The sequence below is a fragment of the Chiloscyllium plagiosum genome, unplaced genomic scaffold (assembly GCF_037043375.1).
Source record: "Chiloscyllium plagiosum isolate Xiang-an unplaced genomic scaffold, Cpla_swu_hap1 HiC_scaffold_19, whole genome shotgun sequence".
In the NCBI taxonomy this organism is placed as follows: Eukaryota; Metazoa; Chordata; class Chondrichthyes; order Orectolobiformes; family Hemiscylliidae; genus Chiloscyllium; species Chiloscyllium plagiosum.
In genome coordinates this window covers 12,368,680-12,383,671 of record NW_028270157.1, presented here as the reverse complement: position 1 = coordinate 12,383,671, position 14,992 = coordinate 12,368,680, and the positions used below count along the sequence as shown (strand labels likewise).

At 40.4% G+C, this 14,992-nt stretch overlaps 1 protein-coding gene across 2 annotated transcripts in view; it reads right to left on the bottom strand.

Annotated features, from left to right (window-relative positions):
• The window catches only part of usp15 (ubiquitin specific peptidase 15), a 115,262-nt gene extending 102,407 nt beyond the window's left edge, over positions 1 to 12,855 (bottom strand). For both annotated transcript variants that reach the window (XM_043709977.2, XM_043709978.2), the window contains exon 1: positions 12,727 to 12,855. In XM_043709977.2, coding sequence (XP_043565912.2) covers positions 12,727 to 12,815 — 89 coding nt within the window. In that variant the 5' untranslated portion in view covers positions 12,816 to 12,855. The remainder of the gene's footprint in view (positions 1 to 12,726) is intronic.
• Between the last annotated feature and the right edge of the window lie 2,137 nt (positions 12,856 to 14,992).

The window sequence follows — 14,992 nt, the reverse complement described above, 5'->3', positions numbered from 1 at the left end:
AACTATGTGTCCTTGCCCTGGTCTCTCCAACAAGGCGAAACATATCAGCATCCACTCAACTCCCCTTGCGATATTTGTGTGTTTCCAAAAGATCACTTCTCTTCCTTTCCAACTCCAACATATACAGGTCTATCTTGTCTAACCTGTGCTCAAGGAATTTACGTGCACATCCCCCTTTACCCCATCCCTAGAATATGTCGATGACCTTCGCTGTGCTATTACTGATGTAATTATGTTCTTCCTTAAATATGACCAAAATGTACAAATACTCAGTGTGGTCACATCAATACTACATACAATTGTACCAAAACATCCTTAGTTTTCTTTTCCTTTGTCACAAATTACATAACATTTGCATTCCAATCATCTCATATCTGAATGGTAATTTTATGACGCCTATACCAGAACACCCAGATTCTGCTGCATGCAAATTTTACTAGTATCCTTATTATTCTACAATCAATATTAAAACAGATCATATTGCAATTTTAAAAAATCATTTGAGAGAAGCAAAGACATTTCAGAGAGTTGTGATGACGGAAGAGGCTCTGTAGACTTTTGAAATCAAGCTGTTAATCCAATGCCAACGAAGGTGAGAAACAAGAGGAAATATGGATAAGCAGGATTGGATGCAACTGCAATGTAAGCAGAAGAGCTTCAAATGACCTCAAGTTTACTAAAGGACATGAAAACTTCAAAAGGTGAGACTTGCTTTCCTTACATCTTTGATGTAATAATGAACCAAAATCAGGTTTGGAACACATATCCGCACTAAGACTGCTTACTTACAGTTTCATAACATTGCCTAATTCCATGAGTCTCTCAGCTCAACTGTTCCTGAAGCACTCCAGATTTTTGTTATTCCTAAAGTGGACTATTCACGGTTGTCGTATCTTACACACTCAATCATCCATGAATGAGGTCATCATTATGACATCAGTATAAACTTCATTTCAACATTCAATGCATTTTAAATTCTCATCGTGCCTCCAAAGTCTTACTTTTCATCATCCCATAATCTCCTCCAATCTATCAATCTGAGCAGCTCCGATTTTAAACACTCCATTACAGATTATGCGGCAAAGGCAATATGCTCAAACCCTTGTTACTGCTCTTTCTCTTTAAAAGTTGCTACATAAAATCCAATTCTTTGACCAAATTTTCTTTTTAATCTGCCTCAATTTTTTCTTATTCATTTCATGGGACATGAATTTCGCTGGCTGGGCCAGCATTCATTGCCCATTCCTAGGTGTCTGTGCCTTCTTGAATCTCTGTAGTCAATTTATTGCAGGAACACTCGATATCATGAGGGAAGGAGTTCCGGGTTCTTGCGACACTGAAGGAACAGCAACATATTTCCTATTCAGAATGGTAAATGGCTTGGAGGGGAACTATCAAGTGGTGATGCTCCTTCCAGATGATAGTGGTTAATGCTGCTGTTTAACGAGCCTTGAAGAATTTCTGCAATGAATCTTGCGGAGGGATTGAGCTTTTGAGGATATGGTACTAATCAAGTGGGTCACATTGTCCTGAGTGGCAAGCTTCATGGGTATTATTGATGCTGCACTCATCCAGTGGGCTGTACTCCATCATTATTTTAACATGCGAGTTGCAGATGGTGGATAGTCTTTGGGAAGCCAGGTGGTGAATTACTCACCTAGCCTGTGACCTATCTGCTTTTGTAGCCAAACAGCACTTACATTGCTGGTCCTTTTCAATTTCTGGACAATGACAAGCCCAGAATGTTGATAGAGGGGGAATTCAACAATCGAAATGACATTATGTCAAAGGACAAAGTTTGCATTTTCTCTTGTTGGAGGTAGTCATTGCCTAGTAGTTGTGCAGTGCAAACATTACTTGCCACTTGTCAGCCCAAGCTTGGATATTGTCTATATCTTCCCGACTTTAGACATGGGCTGCTTCAGTGTCTAAGGAGTTACAAATGGAGCTGAATGTTGCACAGTGAACATCTCTACTTCTGACATTATGATGGATGGAAGGTTATTGATAAAGTAATTGAGGGTGGCTAGACCTAGGACCTTACCCTCAGGAAGTAGTAGTGATGTTATGCAGCTAAGATAATTCACCTCCAAAAACCAGAACAATCTTCCCTTGTGTCCTGCTAGACTCTAACCAGTTTTCCACATGATTCCCATAGTTCTGAGAGAGCTCCTTGATGCCATGCTTGGCCAATTTTGGCCATGACATCAAGGTGAGCTCTCAGATTCTCTTTGGAATTCAGCTCTTTTGTCCACGTTTGAACTAAAGCTGAGATGAAGTCAGGTGCTGAGTGACTATGATAGTACCAACTTAAATGTCAGTGAGCAAATTATAGCCTAGCAAGTACTACTTGTTAACTCTGTCAAGAACCTCTTCAGCATTTTGCTGATGATTCAGAGTAAACTAATTGGGCAATAAATGGTCAGGTTGAATGTGTCCTGCTTTTTGTGTACAGGATGTACTTGGGCAATTTCCCCATTAACAAGTAGTTGTACTGGCACAGCTTGGGTAGGGGTGCGGCACATTTTCAAGCATGTCTCCTGTACTATTGCCAGAATACTGTTAGAGTCCATAGACTTCCCAGTGTTCAGTCATTTCTTGATATCACATGGAGTGAATCGAAATGGCTGTAGACTGACATCTGCGATGCTGAGATCTCTATGACATTTCTCAAATTTTGCTTCTGAACTATTGTGTGATATACCTGGTACACATTATTGCTTCAGAGCCGCTATATAAACAAATTATTTTTGCTGAAGGGGATCACAAACAAAAGCCTAAAAACCTAAACCTGAAAAACCCTAATTTTCTCCGGCATGTCTAACAAGTACCTGTTATGTAGTTCAGTGCATTTGAATGATGAATCGCTTAGCAAGGTAGTGTTATAATGACATTTCTCATCAAAGAGCCATCATATGCTGGTAATCGTCTCTTCCAAGCTCTTTTGTCAGGCAGAAGATACAGAAGCTTGAGTACACGCACCAACAGGTTTAAGAGCAGCTTCTTCTCTGCTGTTATTAGACTGCTGAATGGACCTCTCTAATTTCAAATCTAATGTTGATCTTGCTTTTGGGCACCTCCTATGCAGTCATAACCTGTGGGCCCACTCTATCTGAACATCCTATGATCTGTATGTCTTTGTATGTTACGTTCTGCCTGTAGTGCTCACAACACTCTTCACTGTACTTAGGTACATAGGACATCAATAAATCAACTCAAATCAAATCAGTAACCTCTTGATTTCCACATTTAATTATGGATGCGAGGTTGCCAGTAGTTGCTCTCCAGATGACCTTTTAACAATGATGAGTACTGATATTTGACACTGCAAAATCAAGACCACTGAAGCATCTGGAATGGTAGCTGGCTTCACAGCAGACAGAAGCCTAAAACAATAGTCTGGTTGCACATATTCCTAATTTGTTTGCACTAAGATATGGAAGCACCACACAAAAGTCAGATGATTAAACACAAGCCAAGATTGAAACTACAGAGCATTAGTCATTCTTGCACAACTCACAACAGAGGCCTAAAAGTTAGTTACCTGCTTGCCCTCTCATTTCCAGGGGCATGGAATTTTCTAGCAATGGAGGCATAAAAAGACAAGGGCAAAAAAGTTGTCAAAGTTTTATAAATTCAAAAGCTAAAACATGAAAGCAGCACATTTGCGATTAGAACTTTGTTGAGATAGAGTGCTATGCCCCTGTACCCACCGAAATGTTCTTGTAATTTCCATTTATGTTGATTGATTCAATTCACAATCAATATTACAAAGGCATTCATTCAATTTCTGGCTGATGATTTACCTGTTGAATAAGTCTTTCAAGTTCCTCTTTCATAAAAAATGTACGCAATTCAGCTCCTTTCCAATTAAATCTAGACAACTGCATAAATAGCAAAACAAAAAGCAAGTCTACACAGGTCAAAGTACAATATCAGTTAAGAGACCGATTCTTTAGTGGTGAAGTGCATCAGATATCTGAACAATTCAATCATTTTCACTGCATCTTATGACCTCTGCACACAACTTTTACTTTGCTACTGAATCTGGAAGGATTGACCTTAAAAGCACAACTCCTTGCAACAAGTTAAAATACAACGTGACTGGTAGGTAAAATGCATTTTCTTTCTTTCTCAGTACTGTAAATAGTGAACTAACCATCTATACTCCCCTGTATCCTAGTTCAGTGTGCTGTTCTGACCAAATAATTAAATGGAGTCAACTGTGAAATGTTGTGGAATCAGGGGCGGCCTCACAACACTAAGGTCCCAGGTTCGATTCCAGCCTCGGGTGACAGTCTGTGTGGAGTTTGCACATTCTCCCAGTGTCTGCATGGGTTTCCTTCCACAGTCCAAAGATGTGCAAGTCAGGTGAATTGGCCATGCTAAATTGCCCATAGTTGCATTTATCAGAGGGAAATGGGTCTGGGTGGGTTACTCGTCAGAGGATCGGTGTGGACTGGTTGGGCCAATAGGCCTGTTTCCACACTGTAGGGAATCTAATCTAATCACAGTAAAACAACTTTCAAACAGAAGTCAAAGTCAACAGCCAACACATTTAGCAAATGTGCATTAACAAGTGAGACACAGTGAGCATTAAGATTATGTACAAGAGAATAGCTGTCAACTTAAAAGTTTACATTTATTAATAGCAGTACATTATTTACAAATATCTAAGTCCATTGGTGTTATTCATAAGCCCCATGATTAATATATATTGCTATATATGATATTGAGAGCAAAATTAGGACACTATTCTGGTAATATATAGTTATTTATATAGTATAGATAAATGTGAAGAGATTGCAGAGCTCCTAGAAGGAGGGGGATTTGGTTACCCTACTGCTGTGTTGCAAAAGGTTAGTAATATAGGTACAGCATGTAATTAGAAAATATAACTAAATGTGGTTGTTTATTGTGAGAGGAAGTGATCACAAAAATAGGTGGCTGTTCTTCATTTATACAAGGCATTACTGAAACTACATCTGGAGGACTGTGTGCACTAATGATCTGCTTATTCAGAGAAGGATATAAATGCATTGGAGAAAGTTAGAGATGGTTTACAAAGCTAATTCCTGGAATGACTAGGAGCAAAGATTGGTCAGACTAGACCTGTATCACTGCAGTTCAGGAAAGCAAGCAGGGACTTGACTAAAATGTAAGATTCTAAAGAGTTTTTGACAGGGTGTGGAACACATGATTCGTTTGCGGAAGAATCAAGAACTAGGTGTAACGGTCTTAAAATAAGGAGTTCCCATTTAAAACAGAGCTAAGGAGGATTTTTCCCAGAAAATAATTATGCTTTGAAGCACTAATTCTACCATCTTCGAGGAACAGAATCTTTGATTATTTTTAAGCTCAAATCAGTAGAGGTGCAAAGAGATTTGGAGTTCCAGTTACACATTCTAAAATATCATAGGAACAGGAATAACCCATTTAGCCTATCAAGTCTGCCAGTCTTTCAATATGATCATGACTGATCAAACATTTCAATGCGTAACTACCCCATTCCCAAAACCTTGTACACAATTGTTAAGATTCCTGATTTCCAACTCTTTCTTAAACATAATGAACAGGATGAAATTCCACAGCCCACTATGGTGGAGCATTCAAAATGTTCACAGCCTTTTGAGTAAAATACTTTCTCATTTAAGTAAAATGTCATTCCCCTTATTTTTAAAGTTGTCACCCATTCTAGACTTCTTAATCAGGAAATCACCTCAACCTGTCTATTCTTTTAAGTATTTGTTACGTTTCAAAAAGATTACTCATTCTTCAAAATTTTAGAGAATACAGGTCCAGAACAAGTATAGTGAACCTTAATTGCAATCTCTCAATAGCGATAATATCTTTCCTTAGATAGGGGACCAAAACACCACATATAATTCCAGGTATGATCTACTCAAGCTTCTATACAATTGAAGGAAAACTTCACTACACTTCCACTCAAATTCTTTTGTAATAAAGACTAATATTCCTAAAAGGTTGCTGTATCTGCTTGCTAGCCTTCAGTGACTGGTCAATGAGAACATCAGGTCCCTTTGTTTACTTACACATTCCAACCTCTTACTAAATAATAAATACTTTGCACATGTTCTTCCCAAAATGTAAAGCACTACATCTTTCCACATGTTTTTGCCCATCCAGTAAGCTTGTCCAAATCCTCATGGAGACGTTTTACATCTTCCTCACAATGCACAGTCCTGCCTAGGTTTGTCATGGGTGGGACCAGGTTCAGAAAATAATTGTAAACAGTTAATTCATTTTTCTTTTACAGCTAGAGACAAATTACTGAGTAGAATTTGTCCACAGTCAAAACTCTGGTCTGGTCAGACCATACCTGGGTCCTGGGAACAGTTCTGAGCACCATACCTTTGAAATGACATCATGGCCTTTGAAGGAAATACAGCTTGTTTTGATCATAATTATATCTGGACTCTAATTAAAAGAAGATACCACTTGAAAAAGGATTGCATTCCATGAAACTTAAAAGGTTAAGGATGATCTGATCAAAGGTTTCAAGGTCTTAAAAAGGAGAATAGAATAGGATTTGTTCCTATTCAATGTTGAATGGGGTGTCTTAGACCACGAGCTAATGTCTAAAATCTAGAGAAGAGCTTTCAACAATGAAATTAGGAAACACTCAACACACAAAATATGGTAGAGATGTGCAACACTTACGTAAATAGCAATTTCTGTGAGACCAATCGTAAATTTTCGAACTGAGATTGACAGATTTTTTGCTATCAAGGGAAGTGGAACAATGGCAGTTATTTAAACTATTTATTCAGGGCATGTTTACATTATTGGCTATAGCAGCATTTAATAACCATTCCTAATTGCCCAATGAGTAATTAGGAGTCAACCACATTACTATGGATCTAGAGCTGCATGTCGGCGAGACCAGGAAAAGATGAAAGATTCACTTCCCTCAAAAAAATTTGTGAAACAGATGGATTGTTACAGCAGTCAGCAATGCTTACATTAGGTTAGTTTTTGTTCTAGATTTTTGAAGAATTCAAATTTCAACATCTATCATGATGGGATTCAAACTCATGTCCCTAGAAGAATAGTCTGGGGTGCCCGAAAACTCGCCCAGCCTTCCATTAATGGTTTAAGGCCACAGATCACAAGAAATACAAAAGTAGAGAGAAAACATGATGCAGCAGTTGTAAGTGTACATAGAACATGGAACAGTACAGCACAGTACAGGCCCTTGGCCCTCAATGCTGTGCCAGCCTCCTCTCCTACTCTGAAATCAGACTAACCTACATACCCTTCCTTGTACTAACTTCCATGTGCGTAACCAAGAGTCGCTTAAACGCCACGAATGTGTCTGATTCTAGTACCACTTCTGGCAGTGCATTCCATGCACTCACCACTCTCCGAGTAAAGAATCTACCTCTGACATCTCCCGTAAACCTTCCTCCAATTATCTTAAAATTATACTTCCTTGTGATAGACATTTTTACCATAGGGAAGAATCTTTGCCTATCCACTCCATCTATTTCTCTCAACATCTTGTAGACCTTTATCACATCACCTCTCATCCTTCTTCGGTCCAGTGAGAAAAATGCTAGTCCCTCAGGCTTTCTTCATAAGACATACCCTCCAGTCCAGACAGCATCCTGGTAAATCTCGTCTGCACCCTCTCTAAAGCTTCCACATCTTTCTTATAATGAGTCGACCAGAATTGAACACAGTATTCCAAGTGTGGTCTAACCAGGGCTCTATCGTGCTATAGCATAATCTTGCAATTCTGAAATTCAATCCCCCTGTTAATGAAAGCCAACACATCATACACCTTCTGAACAACCCTATCAACCTGGGTGACAACTTTAAGATCTATGGACACAGACCCCAGGATTCCTTGGTTCCTCCACGCTACCAAGAATCCTGCCTTTCACCCTGTATTCTGCATTCAAATTCCACCTTTCAAATGACATCACACTTTTCCAAGTTGAACTCCATCTACCATATCTCAGCCCAGTTCTGCATCCTGTCAGTCAATGTACCTAGAACAGCCCTCCACACTATCCACAACTCCACCAACCTTTGCGTCATTGGCAAGGTTACTAATTCACCTTTCCACTTCCTCATCCAAGTCATTTATAAAAATCACATGTACTGCGACTGATACAGTGTTAGAAAATGCACCAGTTAACAACTTCATGTGAATTATCCTGATGCATGTTACATAAAAGGCTTTGGCAAAATGTGTTTTTTTCAGCAATACTCAAAATCATTTCAGTTCACATGTTTACCTGAAAGTCAACCATCGATGAATAAATGAAACATCGTTAAAGGAAACTTGAGAAGTGAAAACAGACTAAGAAAAAAACAGGTAGAGCTGGAATCATTGAACATTTTACTTATAAACAGGTTTGGCTGAGTAAATAAGCTCCCTCTTGTCCTCAAATGCCACCAAGTGAGCAGTGTGTCAATTAAAGTTTCGTCCAAAGAACAGTATCTCTGATGATGGATCATTTTCTCTGCAACTAGAAAATAGCCGCCTAGAACTTATTGAACACCAGGATAACGGTTAGAACATAACAGCTTCTGACTCAGATATAACAATGCCGCTAATGAAGCCTAGTCATCCCTATGGGAACTGTACGTAATGACGACTTACTGGGCTTGCAATTGAGGGGCCTGGACTAATGATCTGGAGACCAAACTCAAGTTCCACCATGGTACCTGGGGAATTAAATTTAGTTAGTAAATAAACATGCAATAAAAACTGAACTTGCACTAATTGTTATTATGAAACTGTCACAAAAGTCCATCTGCTTCAGTAGGTTGGAAGAAAATCTGTTCTGACCCAATATTACTTTTAAGTGACTCCAGACCCAACGTATTGTGAACCAGTCTTAACTTTGCTATGAAGCCCTTCAACTCAATCAATTAGGAATGGGAGATAAATCCCATCGATCCACATCCCAGTAACGAACAAAGAAAACCAACATTACGGGGTCCAATGAAGCCAGGTTTTGCACAATGGAGGGAAAAAGTGAGGATGCAGATGCTGAAGATCAGAGTCAAGAGTGTGGTACTGGAAAAGCACAGGTTAGGCAGCATCCGAGGAGCAGGAGAATCAACATTTCGGGCAAAAGCCTTTAATCAGGAATTCCACAACAGATATTATGTACAAATATTTGTTGTACCTTCTGTTTGTATAACTTCCTAATTTCTAAAAATAATATGGGCAGCACGGTGGCACAGTGGTTAGCACTGCTGCCTCACAGCGCCAGAGACCCGGGTTCAATTCCCACCTCAGGCGACTGACTGTGTGGAGTTTGCACGTTCTCCCCGTGTCTGCGTGGGTTTCCTCCCACAATCCAAAAAATGTGCAGGTTAGGTGAACTGGCCATGCTAAATTGCCTGTAGGGTTAGGTGAAGGGGTAAATGCAGGGGAATGGGTCTGGGTGGGTTACGCTTCGGCGGGTCGGTGTGGACTTGTTGGGCCGAAGGGCCTGTTTCCACACTAAGTAATCTAATCTAAAACTTAACAATAACATACTAACCGCAACTACTCATTGATAAATTCATAATATCGTGCCATATTTTACAGTGTAGTTATTGCTAGTGTGAGTGCTATCAGAGCAATCTTTGTTCTGCCAAGGCTTTTTTGCATTCCACTAATTCTCTAGAGCTGAATTCTGAAACAATACTGGATGCTCATAACATAAAGCCAGTAAAAACTTTTTTAAATCTAAATAGTTATGCAATGTAGCCAAGCCATGATGGGAATAGTTTAAACATCTACTCAAAGTATACTTCCATAGTGAGGCTGATAGATATTGTAAAAGTAACAAAACAATCTAAATCATGCTATGATCAAACTCAGATACAGACTTTTAACATTACGTAGTGTGGAGATGTTTCCTAGGAGAGACTAGGACCTGAGGGTGCAGCCTCAGAGTGAAGCCACAGTCCTTTCGAAAGGAGATGAGGAAAAATTTCTTTAGCCAGCAGTTGGCAATTCTGTGGAACCCATTGCCACAGAAGGCTATGGAGGCTAAGTCATTGAGTGTCTTTAATAAATGAAGAGATAGATTCTTGATTAGTAAGGGGATCACAGATTACAAGACGACAGGAGAATGGGACTGAGAAACATAACAGCCATGATTGAATGGCAGAGCAGACTTGATAGGCTGAATGGTCCAATTCTGCTCTGATGTCTTATGGCCATGATACACACTTCAAATACTATTTGTTTTAAATAACAACCTTCATATGGAAAGGCTCCCATTTCTCTGAATTACATTACAAATGATCTTAGTATTGAGAGTTTGATGCAATATGACAATTATATTCTCAAAGTTTAACTGATCTACTTGCATCTGAATTCAATATTGAATTGTAGCCTCAGTACTCAATCTAACACATATATATATATATATATCTTTAAAAATGAAAACCATGACAAATGATAATAATGAATCAAAACTGCATGGCTGTATTATTTATATAGAACAGGAGGGGAAAATACACCAAGCACAATTCTCTAATGACTCTGAATCATGATTATGACTAGATCACAAAACAATATTAGGTTATGGATTTGTGTACATTTCAAGATATTTTTGGAGACCTCTGGCCTACATGTGACCCCAGACACACAACAATGTGATTAATTCTCAACTGCCCAATGGGCAATTAGGGATGGACAATAACACCCATATCCCATGAATACGTCATGTGCAGTATTATTAAAAATTGTTTAATTTAAAATACCAGAAAACGTAAATTTGCTTCCCCCAGCATAAAGCAAGATAAAAAAGTTGACAGCAGTGCTCATGTATTCAGAAAACTGTAATTTAATGTTTGCAGTTAATGCACAATAGCGTTAATGGTGGGCACACAAAGTTCCACCACTACTGCTTCTCGATTGCACAGTTCCTCATTGAAATTAAAATTCTACCATTTTGCTGGCTGCCTCAGAGCTCAATCATTCATAAATTACGAATCAATTTAGCTTTCATAAATTGCTCCATCTGACTATTACACCCAATGGCACCACCCAATCCACTTAAGCGATCCCCCCGACATTGGGTTGCTTCACACTCCCTATTAACCCCTTCACTGATGTTTCACTTCTTCATTACCATGCCATGTTTCTGAAACACTGTCCCTAGATTTTACCATATGTTTTTAAATTTATAACCTTTTTCTGCAACCAGTATATCAAACCTAAATCCCTTGGTCTTTTTTTCCTCTGCTAATCAGTATTTTCTTCAATAGAAAAGCATTTTGCACAATGTCCTCTGGACAGATAGCACTTGTGCAATAAATGCTGAATACTAATGTCAAATATTCATTTTACATCCACTCAAACGCTTATCACTGCTTTGCTTCCAATCTGTGCAAAAGGATTACAGATTTTATCCTACTGAATTGATCTAGTTTCTGTAGAATGTATTAGCTCAATAATCTTGAAGTTTGCAAATACAACTGCAGGTTGCAGAACATAGTTTTTGGCTTCCACATGACCACCTATTCATTCTTATTTGCCAAAGTATGACAAGTGCATCAACATCAACATGTTAAATATTCTAAATCACAATTCTTGGAACACTGTAAAAGATACTAAACAGAAAAGTCAAATATCTAATGGAAAATACGTCAACCATCCAGAGATAGACTCTCGTGTGTACCATAGTTCAAACTGTGAACACCAGCTTTGGCCTAAGAGTAGAATTTGTGAGGCAGAATTGAGTCAGATGGTGAATGGCCAGAGTGGCGGCTCAGCAGTTAGCACTGCTGCCTCACATCTCAAGGGACCCGGGTTCAATTCCTGCCTCAGGCCACTGTCTGTGTGGAGTTTGCACATTCTCCTCGTGGGTTTCCTCCCATAGTCCAAAGATGTGCAGATCAGGTAAATTGGCTATGCTAAATAGTATTAGTCAGGGGTAAATATAGAGTAGGGGAACGGGTCTGGGTGGGTTGATGTGGAATTGTTGGGCCGAATGGCTCGTTTCCACACTGTAGGGAATCTAAAGTCACATTCTCCAAATGGGTGCAATCTAAGCTGTCACTGAAGGAACACTCTAGGAATCTGCTATCTTTTGGACAAGAGGTTAAACCAAAACTAACATGAAAAGCAAGGATTTTTCATGGTATCCAGGCCAACATTCGTCTCTCAATCAACACCACAAACAGGATCGCCAGTTATGTCATACAGCTGAGCGCAAGATCTGCTCCCTTTTCCCTGAACTGCACCCGTTTTACAACAGTGCAGGATGCGTGTACAGAAAGCGACATGTACTTTATTTTGTCAAAAGTACTCATCCAAAAGACAGCATTCATAACGGTGGCACTTCTCAATGTCAGCTACCAGGCATTAAAATTAATTTCCCCAAACCGCCTCTTGTGGGGAGGCGAGCATCCCCCGAAACTCAGTTAAGTGGGATGGGCCGTGGCTCAGTTACTGGAGTTCAGGAGGGTAATTGCCCCTGAGTTATCCAGAATGTCGGCGGAAAGGGGACACCAAGGGCAGCAGCAGCAGCAAACAAGAGGTGGGTGCGGTCGTTCGGCTTTCCCCGTCCGCCTGTATCTTCCTTCCCTCCCTCCCCCCCACAGGCGCCCAGCCACGGCCTAGTACCGGCGCGGCCGTTCTGCCCTGGCAGGGACCGCGCTCTCCCCGCTTCCTCTTTCTCCCTTACTCTTGCCAGAGGACTCCACCTTCCCCACCCCGGCCTCTTCATTCGCCCGCTCCGGCCTCACCAGGTATCACCCTTCTTCAGCGGTGTCTTCATCAGCGCCGCGGTATCGGCGCGCTGCGTCTCCAGCTCGGCCGCTCCGCCCTCCGCCATGTTCACTAGCAACCGCGCGGAGCATGCCGGGAACGCTCCTTCTCCTTCTCCCACCCACCGGCGGCTGCGCCAAAGAGCCGACGCGACACATGAGAAGCCCTCCCATTTTTCCTCAAGTTGAAGGGAGTACTGCGCTCCCCCTGGCGCAGGAGGACCAGAGGTCCTCCCAGCGTTCGACAGCGGCGCTGCTTGGAATCTGACAATGGGACACACTGGAATCGAAACGTTAACTCTCACTTCTCTCTCCATAGACGCTGAGTTTCTGCTGGACTCCCACCATCTGCAGCTCTTTATTAAAAATGTGTCTGTGTGTTTTCTCTCTCTCCGCAGATGCTGCCACATCTCTCAAAGTCGGCGAAAGTGAGGACTACAGATGCTGGAGATCAGAGTCTAGATTAGAGTTGTGCTGGAAAAGCACAGCATCCGAGGAGCAGGAAAATCGACGTTTCGGGCAAAAGCCCTTCATCAGGAATCAAAGTGGGCCACCGGGAACACTGGAGGCATGCTATGCCAGGTAGAAGTTAAAAATCACACAACACCAGGTTAGGGTCCAACAGAGCTCTTGGAGTACTCTCCTTCAGCAGGTAGCTAGTGGGGCAGGATTATAAGGCACAGAGTTTATAACAAAATATCATAGTGTCATGCAACTGATGCGATATATTGAAAAAAACCTTGATTGCTGTTAAGTCTGTAATCTTTTAGAATGGGTTGCAGGTTTCAATTCATTAATATGTAAATCCCAGAACTTCTTTCAAGTCATATTCCTGAGATGACTTAAGATTTTATAAGAAAAAGGTGACATCTCAGCTCAGAAAATGCATTAAAGGTGTGAGGTTAGAGTTTATATGTGTTCCAATCTTGAGTCAGACTGGTTCTATTTCCAAAGTAGGAAATTTATAAAATGTCACATGGATTGACTGTCTGCAGATTGTGTGCTTTTTGAACAAAATAGAATGTATCTGTAAATACAATTCTGCAAATGCAAACTCACCCTATAGACTTATTTGTCTAAGCTGTCCATCCCAGACCAACACCGACACCTCCACATTATGCCCTGTATGGCATCTGCTCTGCCCAGGACTGTAGTCAGAATTAGGTGTGCACAGCCCAGACCATCACAAAAGCCAACCTCCCATCTATGGACTCTGTTTACATGGCCTATTGCTGTAGAAAGAGTCGATAAAGTGTGGAGCTGGAAAAAGCACAGCAGGTCAGGCAGCATCTGAGGAGCAAGAGAGTCAACATTTCTAGCTTAACTCTTCACAAGACTATATCAATTGCTGCAGAACAACTGCCAACATCATCAATACCCATTGCATCCCAGCAATGCTCTCCTACAGCCTCTTCCATCACTCAGAAGATACAGAAACTTGAATACACATCAGCAGGTTCAAGAACAACTCCTTCCCTGCCATTATTAGACTGATGAATGGGCTCTCTACATTCAAATAATGCTGATCTTGCTAATGTTGATCTTGCCTAGCACACACCCTGTATGCCTCTATCCAAGTTTTTTTTTCACCCTATGATATATGTGTCCTTGCATTCTATCCAGAACATGGGATGGTCCCATAAAATCAGGCACTATTGATCAGTGTCTGTTTCCATGCTGTACATCTCTATGACTCTATAACTCGATCTTGTCAGAAAATTTGATCCATGGTTCTCTGTACCATTCTCTTGTCGTTTGTAAATGCAGTCAAAAACTGAGTCTCCACTAATGAACTCTTGGGAACACCACAAGTCACATCCTGCTAATTTTAGCATATACCTTTTGGCCCTAAATTGAATCTCCTGTCCCTAGCTAATCCCTTATCGATGTCAATAAGTTCCTTTCAATTCCATGAACTCTCATCCCTTTTTATGCTCTCTTATATGAAACCTTATCAACTTCTTTCTCGGAATCATATAAATAACTTACAAAACACTTCCTATGTTAGTTACAGCTTCAAAAAAAAATTGCCACTGGATTTATTACAAATTACTTTTACTCTTTCACTCAGTCCCCACACAGATTCTAGCTGGCTTCAGCCTGATAAATCCATCATTTCTTAATTCAACCCTCCTACCCTGCTTAAACAATGCGATGATATTGGGAAGTTTTCAATCTAAAAGAAAATTGTCTTTCAAAGAGTTGGCACAATCAGTTGAGCATCTCCTTCTGTATGATAGTGAAT